Below are 24,848 nucleotides of genomic sequence, written 5' to 3' on the forward strand. Positions count from 1 at the left end.
TGTCAGGACAAACCAAATATTTCTCTTATTTTAGATTACTTTGATTAATTTCGGTAATTTAAGAAGTACAAGTTTGAAATTTGAAGGCAATACAACTTTTGACCTGACTATTAACACCGGCAAATTGCAAAATTTTAGAATCAAAAACTGAATTCTTGAAAATTTTTGTTTTCAGGATGAACTAAAATTTTCTATATTTTAGATTACTTTGCGTAATTTTGCTAATTTAATGAGAACAAAATTGAAATTTGGAGGCATTTCTACTTTTGACACGGTGATTAATTCTACTAAATTCCAAAATTTTAGAACCAAAAATAGATTTTTTATAAATTTTCAGTTCCTCCAACAATAAAAATTTGTCTGTTTTGTCCAAAGATTTTGCATTAGGTATTTATTTGGACACAAATAATAATTTTTTGACTTTTCTTTATTTCACGGTTTTGAGGTGAAAAAGAATGAAGATTTGGTATCAATTAATAGATTAAATTAAAATTTCTATTTGAATAATCCAAAATAAACGAAAAAATTGTGTTTTATCCCTCGAAAATATGCAGCACTGTTTCTATTGCAAAACGTCTACTTCAATGCTTATGATTAAAAAGCAAACACCAAACAAAACTCTCTAATAGGATGTATATCTAAGTTTGAGTTTGAGTTTAAGTTTCTTTACTTTACTCGAAAATTTCGCCTTTTCACATGTAGTTTCGAAAGTCATTATGTTAGATCGCAAATAAAGACGGATTATTATAAACGGGACACAACAGTAAGTACACAAAAATGTAATAACTTCTTATTGAAGTTTGTTTTGTCCAAAAAAAAAGCAAACTTTAAAAATATGTCTAGAACTTTGTATTAAAGTACTAGGAAGAGATGACAAATTTAGCTCAGCGGCAGCGTTTGGAAAGATGTTCTAAAATAGAATTGTAATGGCATTTAGAAAATGATCTAAACATCCACATTCGTTGTTGTTGTATTCATTCAAGTATTGATTTTTTATTATAGCTTTTAAATCTACTTATACAATTATTTTTCTATTTCTCTCGCTAAATAATCGGAGCAATTATAAATACGAAATATGCATCGTTTATTTGAAATAACTCGAGTAATAAAACATATCATTTGTAACATTTAATTATTATAATTCGGTTTATGAAGCAATAAACAGTACATTTACTAATTAACGATCTGCCTGCCACTCATCAACACACGCAAACCTCTTCTTCTAAACGTTATTGGTCAACCGTCGCGACGTCACACCAAAGTGCCAAGCAGGTTCCCCACAAAATTAACGTTGGCATCGTTTCAGCATTATTTTAGACGCAAATTTTTCTACACATAACGTAAACGTGTCTTGATAATGGTGGAATTATGAACCATTCAGTTCGGCGGGGTTTCCAACATGAAGATTGTTTATCAAAATGTGATTTGGCTTCTTGCGTTTGCCACGTACAATTATATGACTTTGGCGGATGATCAGAAAACGGAAGTGGATGTAGGTGAGTGTCAACAATCCTGAAATAAATGCGGTGCACTGTCATGTCGTGTTGTTCTAGCTGCGTTCTTTGACGAAGACGACATGCAAGGATTGATCGCGTTTGAGACCGCTGTGAATAATTTTAACGTTATGGATCAGTCGATTCGGTTTAATCCTAAAGTTAAAATGATTACGGAACCTGATACTTTGAAGAATTACAATATTTGTGAGTTAATTTGTTTAAGTAAACATAATCTGTTGGATTATTTTAGTGTGTAATTTAACGGAGAACGGTAAAGTCGGAGGTGTAATCAGTCCTACATCTCCGAAAATAGCACCAATAATAGAATCAGTCGCCACAAATCTGGAAATCCCTGCGATTCAAGTTGACTGGCGCCCTTCTCAGAAATATATCAATGACGCAACCTTAGTGAATTTCTATCCAGATCAAAAATTATTATTCGAAGGATTAGGAGTTATAGTCAGTCATTTACAATGGAGAAGTGTTGTCGTCTTTTACGAAAACACTGAAAGACTAGTTGGTCTCCAGAACGTACTAAAGAATCAAAAGTTTGAAAGTGGTGTTAAATCAAATTCAATCCAATTGAAAGAACTTGGCCCAGGTCCAGATTATCGGTAAGGAATTTTGTACCGTATCCTCTTATTTTGGCATCATTTTCAGAGCTTCATTGAAGGAAATTCAGAATAAAAGTGAACACAGAATTCTCCTAGACTGTAAAACTGAAAATGTTATTCCAATCCTAAAACAAGCTAAAGAGTTAGGACTTTTGGAAAAACAGTTCAATTACTTCCTTACGACTCTCGACGCTCATACTTTGGACTTGAGTGTTTTGAACACTGTCGCCAACATAACAACTATCCGGATGATAAATCCGTATAGTCTACCATTTGCAAATGCTCTCAGTCGGTGGCAGCAGCATTTGGCGAAATATGAAGGAACTGCGATTCAGTTGGATCAAAACAGCATAAAGGTATTTTTTGGTTGAAGTACTCAAAAGTACCTTTTTTTTTGTAGACCAAGACTGCCATCATGTACGACGCTGTCAACATGTACCTAAAATGTCTGCGAGATGATCATGTTAAACAAGCTATTGATGCTGAAAACCTCAATTGTCACGATAATATTAAACCGTGGAAACACGGTCTGCGACTTGCTGCTTTTATTAAAAAGGTACCTACAATAATTGTTGTCTTTTTTGTCTTCATTGTCGGTTTTCCAGCACTATTTCAATAGCGAAAGTGTGCAGAGTATTAGCGGTCCCATAAAATTTGATACATATGGAAGACGCATCGACTTCAACTTGTACGTCATTGAAGGCAACACAGACGAAACAATTGCTATTTGGAGCCCAACAAACCCCAACGAATTGCAGTTTCTAAAAAGCGAAGAGGATCGAACTAAAGAACTTGAGAGAAAGTGGAGCGAAGGCGGCATCATCGTCGCCTCTATGTAAAGTCTTCAGTTGCACTTGCACTTGCACTTACCAAATGTTTTAGACTTGGAGCTCCGTACTTATTTGAGAGAGAGCATCCTAAAGACGGAGAGCGGTTTCAAGGCAATGCAAGATACGAAGGTTTTTCAATGGACTTAATGGTAGCCCTTGCCCAAGAGCTTAAAATTGACTTTACTTTCAATGTACTTCCAAATAAACTGCGTGGTTCTTACGACAAAGAAACAAAATCGTGGAATGGTTTAATTCGGGAAATACTAGATGGGGTTAGAAAGCGTTTTGTGATTGACAATGAAAAATGAGAAATGTTTTGTTTCAGAGAGCTGAGATGGCAATCTGTGATTTAACTATTATTCCTGAAAGAAGAGATGTGGTTGATTTCAGTGCCCCCTTCATGCGCTTAGGTAATAACTTAATTACATAGCTCCAATTCTACATATCAAATTTAGGTATAAGCATTCTCTACAAGAAGCCGGAACCAAAAAAGGCCAACATGTACGCGTTTCTTGACCCTCTGGCTTTTGACTTGTGGATGTACTCAGCTACTCTCTATCTAGCTGTGTCAGTGGTGCTGTTTTTCATCGCTCGGTACTACTCTATTTACACCAAAAACAAAATAAATTTAATTATTTTAGAGTTTCGCCTCCTGACTGGGAAAACCCACACCCCTGTGATTCAGAACCGGAGGAATTGGAGAACATCTGGAATATAAAAAACTGTCTTTGGTTAACCTTAGGTTCTGTCATGAACCAAGGTTGTGACATTCTCCCTAAGTAAATCAATTTTATTACAAATTGCCAGCATTTATGATAACAATTTTAGAGGACTTGCGACCCGAATGACCTCAGCCATGTGGTGGTTCTTTGCCATCATTGTCACCAATTCTTACATGGCGAATTTAGCCGCTTTCTTGACAAATGAAAGAAGTCAAGGTTCTATTAACAGTGCTGAAGATCTAGCCAAACAAACCAAAGTAAAGTATGGCACCATGCAAGGAGGTTCTACACAATCGTTTTTCCGAGACTCGAATTATACAGTTTTCCAAAGAATGTGGACGAGTATGAGCCAAAGCAAACCATCGGTATTTGAAGACACAAATGCAGACGGTGTTGCTAGAGTGCAAAACACAAAGAACCGTGGATACGCGTTTCTAATGGAATCAGCTTCGTTGGAATACGAGATTCAGACGAAATGCGACTTAATGCAAGTGGGGAATTGGCTCGACAGTAAAAGTTATGGAATTGCCATGCCGTTGAATTATCCACATCGCAGTCTGATTAACGAAAAGTTATTATTTTTGCAAGAGAAAGGAGTCATTAACAAATTGAAAGACAAGTGGTGGAAAGACAAGCAGTTGGAACAAGGGAAAACTTTGTGTACGGTACGTTTTCTCAACCTAATGCAGTAGACTCGCGATAATTTAAACCTCGACAATTTGAATTTTTTTCCCGGTCCCCTCGATTTCTATCGATAAGTTGAAAAATTTCAATGTATTTTAGTCCACTCGTTAATTTTAAGTAAAATCTAGAACTTTTTTCCCGCCAACACTCTATAATGTGACTTTTCCCTCCCAAACTTTCGTTAATTTGAAGTCTCTCGCCTGGGCGGACAAGAAAAACAGAAAACTTCTGCACTAGCCATTCTCAAAAACTTCATTGAAGCTTTAAAATCAGATTTTTTTGACTCTTTTTATAAATCTGTTTCCCACAAGAATTCATTGCTAACAAAACATAAATTTAACGGTATTGGAGTTAGTGGATTTGACTTTCTCTTCTCTGATCGGTTTGTTTATTCTAACTATTGCTTGTTTGCCTTTAAACTCTCGTTTATTTGAATTTTTTCTTCTCTTTCTCTGATTATTTGAATCATTCTATATTTTGAAGCCTAGATAATTTGAACTTTTTGTCAGGTGCCATGAATTTCAAATTACCGAGAGTCTACTGTATCGCGTTTTAAAAATTGTTATTTTAGGAGGAGGTGAAAGATGGTTCTTCAAACAAATTAGCACTACGAAACGTCGGAGGTGTGTTTCTTGTCCTTGCTGTAGGTGTGAGTTTAGCCTACATCGTCGCCATTTGCGAATTTCTTTGGAACGTTAGAAACGTGTCTGTGGAAGAACACGTAATTTTATCAACAGTTGCAAGCTTTGAGTACAATTTCTGCTTACAGATTACCTTCAAAGAAGCCCTTAAGGTTGAACTGAAATTCGCACTGAATGTCATGGTTACAAAGAAAAGAGTTAAACCGCAAGCTTCCGAGCCTTCATCATCTTCTAACAATTCAAGAGAATCACGAAGTATGGGACGGGCTATTTTGGGCGGCGCACAATCATTTCTTCATTTAGATGTTTTGAGCAGAAATATTACTCCCGGTTCTAGCCGACATACTTCAAGACCTTTAGATTAGTAGTAACTACCTGAAAACCCAATTGTGTACGTTGTCTTTACAATAGGAGCTCGCTAATCCGAACTAACGGGGCCAAAGTGTGTTCGGATTAGTGATTGGTTCAATTCATAGATCTTCGGATTCAGATTAAAGAGATAAAAATCAGATCAATCCCTGTTTGGATTAGCGAGGTTCAGATTACAGAGGTGCTACTGTATTTAAATTTAATAATAATAATACCGAGCAAAAAGGTGTTTTAATATCGGAGTCTGAGTTAATTTGCCGCCAGTAAACTCATAATGATTCGGCTTTTCATGAAATGTTGATTATTAAATATTTGGACGCGCAAAATGCGCTGTTATTTTCTCAGTTTTGCAAGAAATTTAGAAAAACGGTGTAATTAGTCCGTTTGCTACAATTATGGCGAAATAGTAAAATTAAGTCGAAAGAAAATTGGAAACTACCCACGAAGTTATCCGTAATGTAATTTCACGAAAGTGCTTCTTCCTCAATGGAGCTTATCGCACTTTAGCAGATGTACCTACACCATAAATTTAAATTTTAAATGCTGTTGCACGACGGATGATAATTTCGACTTTAATAATAACTTACGACTTCGGGAAGAATTCATCAAAAAATAAATTCATCAACTTAAAACACTTTGTTTTCCGAGATTTTATTTCAACAGTTTTACTACAACGTGGAGGTGGAGACGTTTCGGGCCTCAGTTGCGTAAATAAATTTTATGTTTTTGCTCAAGAAGGGGTTTCACGGAAAATCTCCGGCTCGCATGACAATAACAAACTATTTAGTTTTTCCGGTTTTTCGTAAATTTTATTCGCGGGTTCGATGCAGATTATTAATGCAAGTGGTGCGTGTTTGGAAAATATATCAGCAGAAATGCCATGAAACGCATCAGTCACTCCCCAAAAACCCATTTTAGTAAAATTATTCATGAATAACGTTTTAATGACTCAACATGCTTTGATTTTTCTAATAAATACTTGATTGGATCATACGTTGAAAAACCGGTCATTCGGGAGCGATTTTCGTTGTAAAAAAATGTGTATAAAAGCCGAGAGACGCCAGCTTCAGGCAGCCCCATTTACATCTTTTCATTTTAGATGACAGGAGAACTCAAAATCCACTTCGTTTTACGCACTTTCAGCCATATTCCCCGTTTTATAAAATCGAAACTGCAATCAAAGTGCTTGAAGGTTTGTGACGCATTGTATTTATGATAATTTAGTGTGGAAAATTGACGCAGCGCTTAATTGCCAGTACTAAAATTTTATGGAGGGCCGAAAAAGGCCGCAAACGTCACGCTGCTATTGATAAATTGTGTACTCCAACGAAGTCGATTCTGATTTTATGCAACCGATAATGATTAAAGCGATTCTTGAATCGATTTTGTCGGATTGGAAAATATCCACGAGAAGAAAAATAAACGCGGCGTCAACAGTGATGAGAAATTTATTTAATGAACCGAGGCCTTTCCGTTGCGGTCGCGTTTATTGGTAATTTTGATTTTATTGGTGGCAGTACTGGCAAGTCCGGAAGGATGTATCTGCAGGGAAGCGAACATATTTGATTGAACCGAAAGAAAATTTTTAATAAAGTTTTTCTTCGAAAGTGTGGCATTTTCATTAGTTGTTTTGTGATGTAATCAATTTTCTCTCGACCAAAAACAACTTTATTCCTTTTATTTTTATAATATGTTGTCTCCGTCGCCGCTATTTGATGTTTGTCTTATTAGATTACATTACATTAAGCCACGATTGGATCTGAAAAACGTGGGAAAATTCAAGCTGTATCAAAGTTTTCCACTTTGAATTTAGGTTTTGAGGTCATAAAAATAGATTATTGTCAGTTAGTTAATATAACGCTCTATCAATCATCGTTGGTATCAGAGATTCAAAAAAAAATTCTATTTGAGTGGTGCATTGGACGATATTATCGATGCAACTTTCCCATGGATATTATAATTAAAGAAAAAAATAAGAATTGGATATTTCCCCTGACTGATCTCCATAATATCCAATTTAAATCCGCCGCATTGTACATACATAAAAACAATCACAATTTTAATTCAATGCCGAAACGAATTTATTCAAATAAAGCTTGATATGAAGTCGTTAGAAATAAAAACAGACTCTTTTAAATCGCAAAGGAATAATCTTAAGTGAGGGCAAAATCAACATAATTTTATAGGTCAAGTATCAACTGCTTTATTGCGCTTGAAAGTGACTGAAATGAAACAACGCAAATAGAAAAATTATCGGATTACAAGATATAAAGTATTGGAAATCTCGCTCAATGTGTCGTAAAAAATAACCACAAAATTTTATTCTAGATGGGCTCTCAAAAGGGTAGTTTTAGCAGCGCAGTTCCATTAGTAAAGTCCGCAATAAATTAGTAATTTAAAATTAGTTACATCCTGATAATTTAATAATTAAAGTTCATTGATTCCCTTCTCAGTTTTCACATTTCTGTTGTTAAACTTAATTAAGTTTCTTTCCCGCGTTTCACATTTCAAAAGATTTTTCTTAATTACATAATATTAAGAAAGGTTCAAATTAAGCTTTCCTAGACTTGAAATCGTACATAAATCATTGCAACAATAATAATTTTTGCCATTTCCGTGCCATTAAACAGATTATTATGACATTTATTACCAAGCTTTACATAACGATCTAAACAACGTCTAGTTTTTAAAATAAAAATAGTCCAGTTTATACATTTTAAATAAATAAGCAGCAACGGGCTGAAGATCTGGATATTCGAAAGATATTTTTAATAGAGAACGGGAAGTTGACAAAACCAACAAAATTCGGGCGACCGGAGGAAATTTGTTATCCTCTTCATATATCGAATTTTTGTGACGGAACATCTTTAAGGGAGGAATTTTGTTCTTAACATACGCTATTATTTATCATATCGATATTATTTTGTGCAACTAAACAGCCAATGTTTATTTGATTGGGATTTTCTCAAAGCAGCTGCTGATTTATAAAATTGATACAAATGTATGGATAAAATATCTGTTTCTAAATGTGGAATTTGGATTTATTTATTAGATGTCTGTTTGAACAGACTTTAAATCGATATCGCCGTTTATGTTGTCACAAAATTAATAAGTTGCCGGTTTTAAATTAACAGAAAATTAAAATTTAATCTGGAAATTGATGCTTGAAACTACAACAGATCGTTCTATTGTCCGTTGGCTCTCTACTTTTATCCTAAAGATTTGCGGAGTAATGTCGTTCAAAGGGAAAAAAGTAAAAGGCTTAATTAGAGTGTAAGGACGATTCGGAGAATTTAAAAAAACGTTCAGTCGTTGAAATCGCCGGTAATTTTAGTAATGAAATTAAGAAACTCTCAAAGCCTGGTAGTAATTGAAAATGTTTTTGCCATGAGATTTATGTTCTCTGATTTACTTTTTTTTTACTTCTTTATGTTATAAGATTATCAAATTTTTTACATGAACAGGACGACAAATAAGACGACCACATAAAAAAATAGCAAAGAAAACATGAAAAGCATAGGACTAGAAGTGGGAAGAAGTTCTAACAAAGGTAAAATTTTATCAAATTAACGCACAATAAAATTTGTGAAGTTTGCTAATGGGTGCTTGAAGTTCTTCCAGTAAAACCTGGAAAAGCGCACAAAGGCGGCATTTGCTGGAGAGACGTAAAATTCTTACAATGCAAGAAATTTGTAATGTCTTTAACCGATAAACCATACAAATGTCAATTAAAATTTTTTATCGGACACATCTGACAATTTTTAAACGTCACTTGCAATTTGAGAATCTTCTAATAGATGGCGGCACCAATAAAATTAATTTTAATTTAAGTTTTACGGTCGAAAAATCGTCTTAAATAACGAAACAACTTGTGTAAATAATACTTATGTGTGTAATCTTTGCTGTGTAAAGTTTTGTTACCATAAATGACTGAGCGGTAGTGTAATCTGATTTTTTTGCCGCACTGCTGCAGTTTTTCCGCACTGTGTGGGCAAAAGTAATGTTGACATAATTTATACAACGGAAAAATGTACTTTACAATTCAACACGCCAAAAATGAATTTATACACATATTTAACACAATAGCGCGCTTGAAATAAAACACAAGAGGATGTCGCAACTGTTTTGATTTGAAATTTTAATTGAAACGGAATAATTTAAATATAAAATAAAAAATGGTAGTGGGAGTGACTGCAAAGCACTAACTATAACTTCAAAGAAAAATTCAAAGGTTGTACATAATATACACATAACTGAAAGAATTAATTAAATGTCTCATTACTTATTAGAAAACCACACGTTGATATTTTCAGCAACAAGTTTTCTAAATTTTCCTTAAATTTTATTTTTCGCTATTTACTCCTCTAGTTTTACGGCCAATTAATTACAGTTTCGTAAAGTACAAATGATCGCTTACGGAACTGTTAGAATTTGTTTACAGTTAATAAATCTCGTTATTATTGTCGATCATTAATTTCAAAGCTTCATTAAAACACTGACTCTGACTTTGGTAACGTAATTAATGAAGTTTTGTCTGACGTATCGTGTCTCTTTAACAAAAAATAAGCATAATAAGTGACAATTATTCAAAAAATGTATATTAAAAATTTTTCTAGCATACAAATTGGACGGATCATGTTTCTTCAGTAATAAAATAAGTATTACTCGTTGAAAAGCTTATAACATTTGAGAGTCTTTAATATCGGTATTGATGATAATATATTCTTCTCCAGTAGCCTGTAAACCGCAAACCATGTCATAAACCGAGCAATTCTCTTTTTAATATTTTTCTCCGCAGACGTTTAATTAAATACCTATTTTAAAATGACGTACCCGCGTCATTTCGAATAAGCAGCTGCACAACCTTATCCATGTCAATCTGCCCATTATTAATTGATCTAGAATTGAGTTTAACTTGAAGTTTTAATCGTGCATCTGCGTCCAAAAAAAAAATCGGTTTTGTCACCTGAGGCAAGTTTATTGAAAAATAAGAGCAAATTGTGAGTGCAAAAACCTTGACGATAATTTTACCCCCCTAGTAACAGCTTCTGCATTTTGATTTACATAAATTAGCACTGTAGTTTGCATGTTTTTAAATGTCCAGAAAGCTGCATGTTTATTTATTTGGGATGTTGGCCGTGTGGAAAAATTTATCGCCCAACAAGCATATTGGGCAACCGAAATTTAATCAACTAAATTTAGGTGAACATTCATGAATATTACACATTTTTATCAAACAAGAAGAGGATTATGATTTGAGTTTATGACGGAATAAACATCCAGAGTGAATTAAAAATAAACCACTTTTTTATTAGAAGCATTGTTGCAGGAAGCAGTCTTGATGTATAAACATTTACGTTGTACTACTATTTAAAAATGTCTATAGTTCGAACATGAATCAATAAAAAAAAATCGTTTTTCTTTCCTGAGTCCTAAAATGGTTGAGATGATTCCCAGTTCAATGTATGCAATTTTAAACGAAACGCAAATAAAGGTCCGAGTAATCTGGACTATAAATTGAAATTAAACCTAAACAATGTTTTTATGAGACACAATAGCATCCGCAGCGCAATTAAAATTAATCCAAGTAATAATTTTTTCCTGCTGATAGATAAATAGTTTGTTTAAATCTTTAACAAAAATATTTCTCAAAGCATATACAATCACACATTCTTCCACAAAAATTAATCACTCGATAACACAGTGTTAACATTTTCTATTCTGATTTTAAACACCCAGAAAAACAATGGAATAAAAGATATACTCACAGTAATTAGAAGAATTTGAAAAATCCATGAAGTTTTCTTAAAAATTGACAAACTACGGCACGCCTTTACAGTCTATGTGCATTTTTCAGTTGCGCGCTAGTGCTGACTAATCTACAACATTAGAATTTGCCGCCTTTTGATTAAAAAAATTAAACACAAGAGTTGCACAATAATTTACAATGTTTGTTAGACAAATATTTATAACTAGGCTTAAATGTTACACTACGGACAAGTCTACTGAAATTTCAGCGAAGTTTTAAATGCGACGCGCTTCAGTTTTCAGTGACGCCTTTGGAGATGATGTTCGAACCGCGTTTAGACCAAAACTGTTGTACCGTCAGCTTTGACTTCCAAAAGCTCTGCGCGTGGATGCGCCTGGTCGTCATCAAGCTTTCAAGATTATTGCATATTTAATTAACACGAGGATTATCATTTTGTTCCTGGAGGAACATGTAACACGTTTATAAAAAAAATAAGTTACCCTCTCGGTATGTGCATAGTTAATTGCGAAATTCGTCGAGTGTTGAAATGTAAACTCAGAAATTAAATTTCCCATATTTTTAGTTTTATTAATGCATTGGTTTGTTTTATAATTTGAATTAGTTGGAATTCTAAAAATATAGCTTTGTGGTGCTAAAATTGAAGATTTGCATCAACAAATTAAGTGTTTCCCAGCTTGTGTCTAGTAGGCAATGCGTACTTTGCGTAAAAACAACTGTCAAATTTAAATTGCAGGAAAAGCTGCTGTATCAATACTTCTTTTCTAACAAAAATTTAATTTTCCTGGTGCCAATTCTTTTCTAGCCGTTCATAAGTACACTTAAATAGAAGTTTTTTCGAGAAAAACTTATTACAAAGTAAAGAGAAAATTCCTATTAACAAAGACTTCCGACTCATCTATATTGTCATCGAAACTAAAATTAAATCTTTGAGAAGTTTATAATGTCTTAGAATCTGTAATACTGGTATTGCTAATAATGATATTCTTCTCCAACAGTGCGTAAATCAATGTTTGATATTGAAATATTTTTTGTTCGATTTCAGATCTTAATCTTATAATTTATATACGGAACTATGTAGTATAAGTAGTCTCTTTCGCTTTGTTCCATTTATCCCTTCTGTTTTCCTTTAAAGAATAATTTTTTTATGTAGATAAGCAATTAGGAACTGAACATTTTTTATAATGTTTCGATTTCACAGTGGGTTTGACTTTCGAAAAAAAAAATTATGATTAAAACTATGTCAAACCTCTGGGGTTCGGTATCTCGCTTATTTTTTTTGACTAAACTTGTGTTGTTTGGCTCATTTTACGCAGAATTTTACGCAGTTTTCAAATCTGGGTTTGAAATTCAGATCCAACAACAAATAAGTTATGGCCGATCAAAGTTTCGTATAGTCGATTTTCATTTTTCCTAATTTTTCCTAATTTTTAAATCTAAATATCTCGGAATCTATTACAGATATTGAGATGCGGTTTGCGCCATCGTTTTTCTCGACTTTACGTTAGAAAATGTTTTTAAAAGTCCAAAATTCGATAGTCGATTTAAAAAAATTTTTATTTTTTAATTTTTGGCCATAACTCGTAAACTATTTGTCTGATCAATTTCAAATTTTGCCAGTTGATAAAAAATAGTTCTTAGATTTTCCGAAAGTCAAAAATTTTATTTTGTCGAAAGAATAGTTCATGACTAAAACTATGGCAAATTTTTTTGAGGAAACTTGCGTTATTTTACGCTGAATATAATAATAAAAAAACAAGTTATAATTAAATACTTGTAGGGAAATGAGGTTTACAAGTGTCACCGTCAACTTGCTTTGTCACCTACAAAAAATAGCAATTTTTGCCTGTCACATGTTACGGATGTGGAAATGCATAACAATGTAGATTATGATTGAGTTTCCGGAAACTTTCAGTGTTACTTTACCACCTACCATTGCATTAAGATTCATGTGAGCATTTCATGAATCATAACACGTGTGGTGTCCACAGGGCAAACAGTAGACAGTTATATAGCATAAGCTGATCTCCGACTGACTAGGACTACGCTTTTTCGATTTTAGCTGATGCCAGTCATCACATCAGTCACGATTAGGTGCAAAGGATCAGCACACTAAAAAGTGCTTTAGTTTTTCTAGTTTTATTTATCTACTTCCATTTCTCATTAAAACCATAATTTGCCACCGGTAGCCCTGACATTAATTAACCAGCTTTCGTCAAGATCGTGCCTATATTAGTTAATTAGGTAAATTCTAAGTCTAAGATTACAAGTTGCGATGTCGATGGCGCTATAACAAATGTTGACACAAAATATCGACTGCTATGAAAATTACTATTCAGGTTGATAAAAGCTCGCCGTACAATAAAAGCGGAATTCATCAAAGTTTCATCAGGATACTAACGCGTTTTTTTTTATTTTTTGTAATAGTCTACAGAGGTTTTGTGTTTACCGACAATTGCTTTATCACAATACAGATAAAACAGTTTTTCGATTGGAATTTTGTAAATATCTACAGTGTGACTCAAAGAATGTATTCTAATTTCTCTCAGGATACTACTTAAATTAAATGAATCACCCTGTATGTATCCACCAATTTTCAAGTTTGGTTATTAAAAGCGTAATGGAAAGTGGAGGAGGCAGTGGAGCACAACACTAAAAAATTTATGTTTGAAGTTGTTTAGAGCTTTTCTTTAAAACTGTCTGCTTTCTAACAAGATTTCTTTTGTGTCTTGCAAATTGCTATTAACACGCGAATGCAAAGAAATCAAGAATTAAAATGGAAAAGCGCGACATTCTCGACTCAGATTTTCAACATTATTATCTAGCTTGGAGTTTTTAAGCCTATTTTCAGTAATTGGTTTATTTTTTACAGCGCTGTAAGGGCTAAAAATTAATAATTTAAAGAAGCTTTTATTTAGTGAAACCGTAGAATATGATACAATAAAAATGTACATATTACTGACGCTGTTTCATTTAGATAATGGCTACAATTGTAAAGCAACAAAAAGTTCGAGTTGTGTCAAATCAAATTCTGAACCACTGCAGACAATTATTATATTGTTCCCTCAATTGAGTTAGATATTTTTCTGATTCCGTTCTTTAAAATTTGCATTATAGCATTGTTTTTCAACTGTTTCTACACCTTTAAGAAACGCCTTAAAGCACTTTTTCTTAGTTGGTACTCTTGTCAAATTTGAGGCTACTACTACTACTACTACTACTTTCTAGAGAGTAATAGGCTACTTTATCTGTCTCAAATGAGTGAATAAAATTCTCTTTATTAGTTCATTTTGGATGTTATATAAATTTATTATAAATTCCATTAATATTAGCTCCATTTATCCTTTGATTTATCTTCAGAACTAAGCCTGACAATAATTTTTGTAGGTCCAGCTCACTGGATCAATATAATAACGACCAAGTATACCAAAAAAAGAAAATGTAGCATGTATTCCACCACAGACCTCGTAAAAACAAGGTAGCTTTGATGTGCTTTATTTTAGATGTGCTTTATAGGTTCATAAATAGCGATATCTAGCGTTTCTATAGCTTGAATAAAAATGGGTTGGACCATCATAAAAAACATTCCCATACCTAATCTAAATTAATGATTATAAAGTTATGTTATGACTCTAATGGCATTGTAATAATAAATTATTATAATTACTATAGCGCTGTTTGTTATTATCAGCTTCTACGAAATGATAGATCTGACAGTTAACTTTTACTTGGAAGTTATATTATAACTAATCTTTCACTACTTCTAATAGGTAAGTCCTCGAAAATTTGAATCATTTTACACTCTCAGGCCATTAAAAACAAATCGCTTCATTTCCTCCATTATATCCTGCTATTTGTAATTCGAACTAACAATAAAATTTCTCCCTTGCTCTTTTCATTCTCTCGTATTCCCGACCCTTCAGATTCCAAGTAATTTTTACCCGTCACAAAATTAGTTACAACACAAAGTAAATTTGTGCGTCAAATTAAACAATTTCGAACAGATTTTAAAATAAATTTTGAATCGAAACGAACACTTTTACATTGTACTTGACAGGATTACATAAAGCATGTATTAATCAAACTGCTTAAATTAGAACCGTTTACAAAGTGGAGTAGTGCTTGCCGATAAAAATGTCAGTCACGTGCAATGACGAAAGTTTGCAAATCAAACTAAAACTTTGATTTTAAGTGCAATCAAGGTGGTAACTTATTTAATAACTTGAAGAGCATGTAATGCAATCAAACCGCAGTCTTCAACTTTGATATCATTCTCAATTATCAAAGTGTTAAATGCGACAAACGCTGGACGAATTAATGCTTGAAAGCTCTCTTTGTCTCCAGGGGGAAATAAAAGAAACGGGGAACTTTAACGTTGAATAAAAAATGTTAAAATCGAGGTGACGAATCAATTTTCTTCAAACATTTAATGAAGCAATATCATGGGGATTAAGAAGCGCGATCGCTTGGATAGAAGTAAAAAACTTATTAGGGTAAAAATTGACCTGTCACTATTTTAGAAGGGGCACTAACATTTTTAAACTGAAAGCTGTGTCGCTTACCTCATACAAGGTTAACACTACTTAAGGGCTGTCTTTCAATTTATCAGCTCAAGTTTGCAGGGAAAGACGCGACGTCAAGTGCATGGTTTAATATGACGAAGTTTACTCTTGTAGATCTGTGCAGTTAACCAGAGTCGTACCAATATTTTTAGTATTATCATTTACCTATTACGCCCGCATTCTTTTCATTCATCAAACAAATTTAAAAGATTTCATTTGAATATTTGTCGTTTGCATGTGTATATTTCTCAACAAAATAGTTTTGAAAATTACAAGTTGCAACATCTTTATCGCCGTAATTATCACTTCCGTTTCTGCTCGAAAACAATTCATTAAAAAAATTATCAGATATGTTGCATTGAAGATTTCCTTGCGTTGATTGTCAACATTACACTTGGCACCAAGTATTTTTCACGCAATTCTAAGAATGAAGATTATCGTCATTACGTACAAATTTATAAACAATTCATTGTTTTTTTTTATCTGAATTTTTGTATTATTATGTAAAATTAAAAGAAGTTTATAGAAATCCACAGATTTAAAAAAAAATAGTCATTGTGATTATTTCATTCGATAAGTTTTCATCTAAAGCAAATTATAAGTAGTCCGATTTAATATAGAGGCCATAATTTGGAAAAATACTATTCATTATTTCCCTACCGACGCAAAGATCCAAAATTTTTAACATTTTTGTTGTTTGATGACACACACAATGTGAAGAATTTCTAAAGTCTGAACTTATTTCTTGTAGATTAATTAGAATTAAAGTTTTTAAATGCAATCTGCCTCTTTCCAAACAAAAAAGTTCGTCCACTTTATCCATTTATCAAATTGATGATGATGATTCACGCTACTCATAAAATTGTTTTTGTTTTGTTCTTTTTGATCGATTTTATTTTATCTGCACGCTTTAGGTTATAAAACAATAAAACTAATAAATAATAATGATCTTATGATAAAAAGCTTGCGCGTACCATTTAATTTCTCTAATTTCAGGTAACTTATCAAACAACGTACAGCCAGCAGTCAATATCTAGTTAATTTGAATTTACCGCAAAATTTTGTGCAAAAGCCAAAATTATGCGAATTTTTAATATATGTCAACAAATAACTGAGCTACGGCCGATTTAATTTTTGGGTAGTCGCCAAAGAGCCAAATTTTTTAAAGTTTGAGAAAATCGGTGCACCATATCTCGGAAACTACGACAAATGGAAAGATACAGTTTTCGCCTTTTTTTTCTCGCGATTTTTCACTAAACATTCGTTTTTAGATTTTCCAGAAGTAAAAAATTTAATTTTGTCGAAAAACATGACTTAGACTCTGAGAGTTGAGACTTTTTTAGATCGATTTCTTGCTTATTTTTGGAGTAAACTTGCGTTAGTAAGGCTCATTTTACGGAGAATTTGTACAGATTCCAAATCCGGGGTCAAAATCCACGTACAACAACTAATTGAGTTATGACCGGTTAAAGTTTTAGGTAGTAAATTTTCAGTTCCGAAATTTTTCGTGCTCAATATCTTCGAAAGAACGAGAGATAAAAAGAAGCGGTCCCATGCTTTTTTCCTTTAGACTTTGCTTTCAAATATGCATATTTTTTAATTGTATTTGAATACCTCAGACGTGGTCATCGAAAAAGTATATTGTAAAACACGCGCTGATTAGATATTTCACACTCCTGTGGCTCAACCGTCACATTTGGGCCAAATATCTTTCAGCACTAATTATTCAATATACTGTATTAAATGTAGAAACAGATTCGAATGTTTAACGTGTTTATTGTTTATTTTTGCTAGTTTAAGCAATGATAGTTCGTTCAACCTATGAAAATCCGACCATTTTAACTGTTATTTGCACATTTTCCGGTTTTCTCTAAAATTTATTATTAACACAGTACGAATTTGTTACAAGCAGCTCATTTCTACATCGATTTGAAAAAATAATTATGACCAAAATATTTATAATCGAAAATAACATTTCCAAGCTTTCTGATATCGTTTGTCTTTTTTTAAACTGATACAATAACAGTGATTTATTCGAGACGAGTGCACTCAATAGAAAAGATTTCACATATTTCGTTGACATACATAATACAATATTCAAGGGTTCAGTTCCAATGCAAACGACAGTTTCAATTTTTGATATTGTCTGAACTTCAGAGACTTAAGCGCCGAAGTTTCTCTGCCCCATTGCTTCCCAGATTATTTATAAGCGAAATCTTCCTCACACACAAACATGAAAAATGATTGAAACTTCCTAAAAGGGAGCATTCTTTTATCACCCCATTAATTCGAGTTGTGCACTGTAATTTTCGACGAATTTTCTCAAACCAAATTCACTGCTTTTTGTCGTTATCGCTCCCATTGAACTATCCCGAAATATCTGCAAATGCGTAAACATTGCAGACAACGCAGTTCTGAGAACAAATCATCGTTGTTTTTGACAGTTTCATGAAAACGGGCACTTTCGGAATTTTATTTCATGACTTGTTTCAAGTAACATTGGTAAATATCCGCGACTTTGATTTCATTAATTTGTAACCTGTCGCAAAGTTGCGACTTGTAATTGACTACACTTGGCGCACCCTAAATAAACACTTGTTCGAGAAACTGCGTTCAATTTCAACCCCAATTATAACATGAAAAACGGGATCTCAAGAAAATTGTAAATTCGCTTCAAATTTAAACTCATGTTCATTGATCAGAAACGTTCGGATTTCCATCCACAAAGGAGTGACGATTTATCGTCGCGACTGCTTCTTAATTGTTCAAGTTTAAAAAGTTGACAAAAATTTATTGCGAAACTCAACAAGTTGAAAGTACATACAAAAGAGATATCAACCAATCTTATTAATAACATAAATTAGACACTAGACTAGCTTAAATTACTATGTACAGTGGCACGTTTTAGTCTATATAATTTACAAGGAAACACACTCGTCATTGTTTTTGAAGAACACCATCTCCGACACTATGGCTAATGTAGCACAAATTAAATAAATACCAAGAAGGATTATTCCAACACGTTTGTTGAGTTTGAACTTGTTGAAATAGAGAACGAGGTATAGAATCAGAGCGATTGGAATAAGCGCTGCTATCGTATATTCTATACTTCCTGATTGTATCACAAGGAACGATGAGTCGCTCATTCCCATTGTTATCGTCTTTAGGAACCAGGGCATTCCTAAAGACAGTAAAATATTCATTGTGTTCGCTCCCAAGGAGTTTGACACTCCCATTGAACCTTCCCCTGAAACAATGGAAAATTTAGCAATTGTCTTTTCATTTCTTTGATTAGTTTACCTCTTCTTGCCATAATGGTTATTGAGATACCTTCCGGCAGACACCCCCCAGGGGCCAAGAAAATTAAACCTAACACAGCATCAGGTAAATTCAGCAGACTACCTACAATAACACAAAGAATTAAACTGTTAGCAGTTTTGAAAGAGTTATGTACCAATAATTGCAATCATCCACGACACCATGTATGAATTCAATCCAATGAAAACGATACAAAGAATGAACGTCACTGGAAAGAGTCGAGGAAACTGCTTCACGCTGGGAATGCAACAAGTCAAAATCAGCCTGATGGGCCACGAGTAGAAATAGAAGATTTTTATCCAAATTGTACCTTCTGGAATTTTGAACAAAGACCAATCATCTACAAAAAATAAGATTGATATTAGATAAGCGTTCTTAAAATCCTCGGCGGTATATTTACCATCCTCCTCATCAATCGGCTTCTTCTCTTCCGAAAACGTCATCGGCGGGTGCTCAATAGTCGGCGACCCTTTCTCCACGTCATTAACTCTCGACTTATTAATACATCTGAACAGGAACCTCGTTAGCCTCTCATTATTGAACATCACGACGAAGTAAATGAAATAAACAATGAAGAGAATAAGCCCTTCGTACCAGAAAATAATTCCATCCCAGGAGATGGCCACCAGCAAACAAACAGAACCGACATAAATAATTACATCTCTGGTTACAGGCCACCAATGGAGTATCATAGGCTGTAAAGTTACAGTTAAAGAAAGTTTGATTGTTTGAGGGTTAAACTTACACTCGATGCGGCAAGTCCTCCGACTGCTGCTACTCCAACAGCGTTGAACATAGATGAACCGACTATTGTGCCGACGCCCATGTCGGATTTTGTTATGAATGTACCGATTAAGTTTACGAATAATTCAGGTGTTGAAGTTGCCACAGACATGAAAGTGGCAGCGGTGACATTCTGGAAAGGGATTTAATGGTTTATTACAACTCTATATTTAATAAAATTGAGACTACAATGTGCAAGTCATTATCAATTGAAATCGTACAGCAACAACGAAATTAAGTTTCCCAGGCAACACAGGAACAAAAAATACAAGATAGTAAATGATAAGAGTTCAAGAATGCACTTTGGTCTTTGTCAAGAACCGCATAAAATTATTGTTCTTTGAACGGAAACCCAATATCTTATCCTGGTCTTGCACATTTAGCGATATTATCATTATCAAGCACCTGTCTTAAGAAATTTGTACTGCACTAAATGTTAAACTAAATATAGTGTTATGACGACATTCGAAAAACAATAGTTCGGATTCTTTGATCGATAATTTCTATAATTGTATCTCGGTGAAAGCAAATTGATTTATATTTTTAGTACAAAAACAAGATTATCATAAAATGTGTTCAGACACAGGTTTACTAACTGATTAGTGTTTTATATAAATATAAAATTGCCGACTAAATTTCGGGGCAACATTTCAAGCACTATAATGGATTCAACAGATTTACACTAACGTTTACCTCATGCTTAAAATAATGAGCTGTTTATTTTATGCTTCACTTTTATTGATTGCCAAGCTTACAGAACTTGTAAAAGTGAGATTAATCTCGTATAACAAGCTTTTACCACAAATCCACATATAATTATACTTATATCAGTATGAGATTTGGATAATATATAAACAAATATAACTGTTGAACACAACGTAATAAGATTAAAAAGAATGACTATTTGATCAGAACTCCTTGACTTTAACACTCAATTTACCAATATCAAAATTTGCCAGACAACAAAGGCACTTTGATGATTTTAAAAAATGACTTATTTTCTTACTTTCTTTTTGAAATATCTTTTTAGAACGAGCCATCAATCAAAACATAAGTTTTGTTTATAGCTATGCTATTTATAATTATAGTCTAGCTCTTAGTTGTCTTTTAGATAAGTGAGTTTAGATAATACAAAGATGTAATCTAACAAAATTTCAGTTCGATTCTTTCGCAATATCTGATTAAAAAAACCTAATTTATATTAATAAGATAAAGAGAAACGATTAAGTAAACCAATTTTCTCACGAATTGTTGATAATAATTACTTATTGAATATTTTGAGAACTAACTTACTATTGATTGAAGGCAGTCGACCGAAAATTCGTTAATAAATAATAACAAGACATTACTTGAGAGTTCTCACGATCAATCGATAAAGTAAAAGCTTTTTTTAACTAATTTTTGCACGATCAGATTTACAGCCAAGGCGGTAAAACTCTTTGGGCCCTAGGGCGGTAAATAACGTTTCTTTGACTTTGAAAACAAAAGAAAGTTTACGGAGTAATTTAAGAACAAATAAATTTTATTATGTAATTTAATAAAGTTGAATATATTCAAAATATTGTCATTATAAAATGAGTTTGTCAATATTTGAAATATTATTTTACGCAAAAGCGTATATTAACAATGTGCGTAAGCGACAAAAAAATAATAATAAAGGTACGATCATTTTCTCGTCATCGTCTTTTCATAATTTCCCCAATAACAGAAATATCATATTTGATTACAAAATGTAAGCGGACTGAAATGAATATTTAATTTAATAATTTTGTAATTTACTCATCAATATCTTATTTTCGACCTAAAAAATAAAATAGGACCAATCTCTGAATTACTCAAATAATTTGTTCGTATTAAATTTCAAGTAATTAAATTTATCTTATAATAACACTAATGATAAAGGCTAGTTTACCTTTACGAAATCGCGGTTTTAATCTCCGATAAACGTAATAAATCCCTTATTGCTTTTTTATTATAAAAAAATTGTTTTATTTGGATAATATTCAGAGATTTATTTTGTACTCGATCGCTTACCGGAGATAAGTTGAGAACTTCGCATATCCTTTCCACACAAGGTATAAAATAGTTATTGCACACCATGGCAAGAAGTGTGAAACAGTAAATGCCGATGCAAATAACAAGAATAATCCCTCCATGTTGCACTTGCTCCTTGGTGAAGAACTCCGGAAAGTCATCCGAGGAGCTCCCACAATCATCCGTGGTGTTGTCGTTATTGTCACCTTCACTACGAAGTCTTGGGAAAATAATAAATCTTCGATATCTATTCCTGAGATTATATGCTAAACGAAGAGCTTCGGCAGTAGAGTTTCCAATGTCTGTGCTTGAAGCGGCCTTATCTGTGAAAATATAGACTATTAATTCTAGTTCATAAAGGTGTCAAGTTTTTGCTTACTAACGTATATGTGAGAGTTAATTTTATCTGATGTTATCACTGATAAGTTAGTTTTCGGAAAAATATTTATTTGTTTTAGAAACTACCAAATTTCCAAATTTAATTAACGGAGACACGAAACATCGCGCTACTAGTTTCACCAAGAACTTGTGATATTGTGTTCGGAAACAATCAATAAAGTAATGACAAATCCATCCCTCTTGCTCCCATTTATAATTTATAATTTAAGCGGATATTATTCTTACCCGAACTCTAATAATATTCACCGCTCAGCCAAACAAGCGTGTTTGAAAAATTACCATTTTTTAAAGTGACAAATATTTATAATTCTCCAGACAATGTGCTAATTTTGTATTTTTGTACTAATACGTGGTGTTTATTGCCTAAAACACCTTACGACATCAACATAGAATAACAACTTAATTCCCAGATTTACAAAAATTCCTTGATTGTAAAACTTGTCTGATTCTAAGATTAACAAGCACACATCCGTTTAGTTATCAAAATTTTACAGTCTCATTGTTTTATTATTAATTCAGTTGCAAATATCCGTGTTTTCTGAGGAATTTTACAGTAAAACTTACCGTACAGTAACGTTACGGTGGCCAGCGTGAACACAAATCCCACTGATAAAGCCATACATGCAACAACAGTCTTCATTTCTTCTCACTAAATTATCACTAGTTTACAAAATTCTTGTTAGCTTACACTACTGAGTTGGATGTCGCTGTGGTTTCTACAGACAGAAATCATTTTTCTTGAGAATACCTGAAAATAAAAAAAATAATTAAATTGTCAGAGTTTAAAAATTTTGGGTACATGACAATACAAATCTTCTCATTGTAACTGAATTGCTTGAAGTGCACATTTGAAAGTGAATGTGAAGCTTTATGGAAAAGTGTTAGTCACACATATTTGTTTTATCTTTTCGTAGCATATCTACTTTTTGAATTCGTTATTATTATTTGAAAACGTTGAATACTAAATAACAGTTAATTACCTGTGTAATGTTGGGAATTTGAGTCATCCTGAATTATTTTAACAGTGCGAAATATTCATGTACTAATTTTTATGGGTCCTGGCAACTTGGCCAAATCTAAATTTCATGGAAAATGAAGCCAGCTTGTGAACTAAACCAAATTTTATTAAAATATGATTTAGCACTGGCATTGGTATTCGCATTTGCATATTTACGTAATTTCGCGATTTCATTGCTTTCGTTTTTGTGTTCATTTCTTTCAAAATGTGTTCGTTTTGATTAGGAATTATTATGTTGACATCCAAATCAATCCAAATAGAACGCCACATATGAAACAATGGCATTTTATAGAGTAGATATTCTTTGCCAGATATAATATTTTGAACAATCGATGATAAAATAGCACAATTCTCAATGTCGCCAATTTTAATATCGTGCACCAATATTCTGTTTGTTGTGCTTAAAATAACAAATTAATACAATGAGAAATTGATTTATTGATTCAGGGAAATTAGCTCGCTGCTTCTTGGGTCATGACCCAACTAATATCTTGCATTTATCGATAAAGCATCAACTTCACACGTGAACTGATAAAATTTAGGATAAAACAAGATTTTCTTTCTTGTATAAAATTCCTGTTATAAGGCCACTAGGATCGTAACCACTCAATTGGTGTCATTCGTAATCCAAACTTTGAAAGAAGTTCAAAGTTGACATCATACAACAAAAAGCTCTCTCTAAGACACATCGTCACAAAGTCTGACTAACTCTAATTTTTCTGTTATGGTAAAAAAGAAATTCTCGAGAAAATCCTTTGGCAAAAGATAACACTTGACACAGTCCTTGGGATTCCTCGTACAATCGACAACCTTCAGACTGTTTAAATTGCACGAAAATTAGAAAAACAGATCGATTGAATTACTATAGACAATACATTAAAATATGAAAACAATTCAGTAATACAGGTCAGTGTTATTCGTTAAGAATGTTTGTGAAGCCTAAGGACAGCCGGTGTTATCTGTGCTCTCGATATTCTACGCACATTTTTCTACAAACTGTCAAATTTTCCAAGTAATTTTCGTTAAGAGAAGCTAATTGAATTAACACAACGGAGCTAAATGCGTGAATAAATAAATCAAACATTTTTTAATTACAGGAAGACAATCCCGAGAATTTGATTCTTTCTACCAATAATATGTTTCCGTAAATTTCGATCGAAAATAGACCAAAGTTTAATTAATACCATACACTAAAGAACGATAAAACTAAATTCATTTTTACCATGCGGCATGTTGTGTATTTTCGACATAATCTGCACTTCCACAACTCACACAATTACTAACGTTTAAGATCATTGTTGCGATTTGATATTTTCAAGTGATAATTGTAAATATCCCCACTCTGATCTCTTGATAAGGTTCTGTAGATATCATAAGATTTAATTGCTAGTTTTCAAAAAATTATCGTAGCCATGGCCTTCAAAATTCTATTATTATGTCTGTAATCTATTATAATCTTTCGAGTGGTGAACATTACTGGTTAATTTTTAATTATACTAATGAAGAGATTCTAAAAGACAGATTTAGTCAGACGAGTAAAGCGCGTGTCTTGTTTGATGAATTAACTTGTTAAATTAATTAAATAATTCTTTGAATCGTTTGCATCACCAT

At 32.9% G+C, this 24,848-nt stretch overlaps 3 protein-coding genes across 4 annotated transcripts in view; 1 reads left to right on the top strand and 2 right to left on the bottom strand.

The window, feature by feature from the left end:
• The window catches only part of LOC148174334 (calcitonin gene-related peptide type 1 receptor-like), a 39,269-nt gene extending 27,818 nt beyond the window's left edge, over positions 1-11,451 (bottom strand). The window contains exon 1 of the mRNA XM_088036090.1: positions 11,125-11,451. The gene's annotated coding sequence lies outside the window, so the exon portion shown is untranslated. The remainder of the gene's footprint in view (positions 1-11,124) is intronic.
• LOC148174336 (glutamate receptor ionotropic, kainate 2-like) lies at positions 1,287-5,581 on the top strand. Its single transcript, XM_088036636.1, has 13 exons — positions 1,287-1,496; positions 1,554-1,700; positions 1,747-2,110; positions 2,157-2,466; positions 2,511-2,666; positions 2,716-2,945; positions 2,993-3,212; positions 3,266-3,350; positions 3,396-3,534; positions 3,582-3,719; positions 3,769-4,327; positions 4,918-5,067; positions 5,116-5,581. Exons 1-13 carry the CDS (start codon positions 1,400-1,402, stop codon positions 5,350-5,352), a joined length of 2,832 nt encoding a protein of 943 aa, XP_087892762.1. The 5' UTR covers positions 1,287-1,399; the 3' UTR covers positions 5,353-5,581.
• A 7,109-nt stretch (positions 11,452-18,560) lies between the features above and the next one.
• Positions 18,561-24,532, bottom strand: LOC148174337 (sodium/potassium/calcium exchanger 5-like). Of its 2 annotated transcripts, XM_088036286.1 has the most exons (8): positions 24,460-24,532; positions 22,784-22,967; positions 21,821-22,143; positions 19,749-19,919; positions 19,404-19,698; positions 19,140-19,343; positions 18,986-19,087; positions 18,561-18,932 (listed from the first exon to the last, which is right to left on the bottom strand). In XM_088036286.1, the coding sequence occupies exons 2-8, from the start codon at positions 22,857-22,859 to the stop codon at positions 18,604-18,606; spliced, it is 1,500 nt and encodes a 499-aa protein (XP_087892412.1). In that variant the 5' UTR covers positions 22,860-22,967; positions 24,460-24,532; the 3' UTR covers positions 18,561-18,603. The 2 variants fall into 2 exon arrangements, with proteins under 2 accessions (XP_087892412.1, XP_087892411.1); XM_088036285.1 differs by having other exon boundaries at positions 19,140-19,698.
• Between the last annotated feature and the right edge of the window lie 316 nt (positions 24,533-24,848).

Source organism: Gnatocerus cornutus, chromosome 5 (assembly GCF_029298725.1).
Source record: "Gnatocerus cornutus isolate USDA-ARS CGAHR chromosome 5, icGnaCorn1.1, whole genome shotgun sequence".
Classification (NCBI taxonomy): Eukaryota; Metazoa; Arthropoda; class Insecta; order Coleoptera; family Tenebrionidae; genus Gnatocerus; species Gnatocerus cornutus.

Coding starts and splice junctions, on each gene's coding strand:
- LOC148174336 (XM_088036636.1), top strand. CDS start 1,400: ATGAAGATTGTTTATCAAAATGTGATTTGGCTTCTTGCGTTTGCCACG. Junction 1,497..1,553: donor GAAAACGGAAGTGGATGTAG/GTGAGTGTCAAC, acceptor GTGTTGTTCTAG/CTGCGTTCTTTGACGAAGAC. Junction 4,328..4,917: donor AAGGGAAAACTTTGTGTACG/GTACGTTTTCTC, acceptor TTGTTATTTTAG/GAGGAGGTGAAAGATGGTTC.
- LOC148174337 (XM_088036285.1), bottom strand. CDS start 22,859: ATGAAGACTGTTGTTGCATGTATGGCTTTATCAGTGGGATTTGTGTTC. Junction 22,144..22,783: donor CACCGTAACGTTACTGTACG/GTAAGTTTTACT, acceptor ATATTTTCACAG/ATAAGGCCGCTTCAAGCACA. Junction 19,088..19,139: donor GTGGATGATTGCAATTATTG/GTACATAACTCT, acceptor GTGTTATTGTAG/GTAGTCTGCTGAATTTACCT.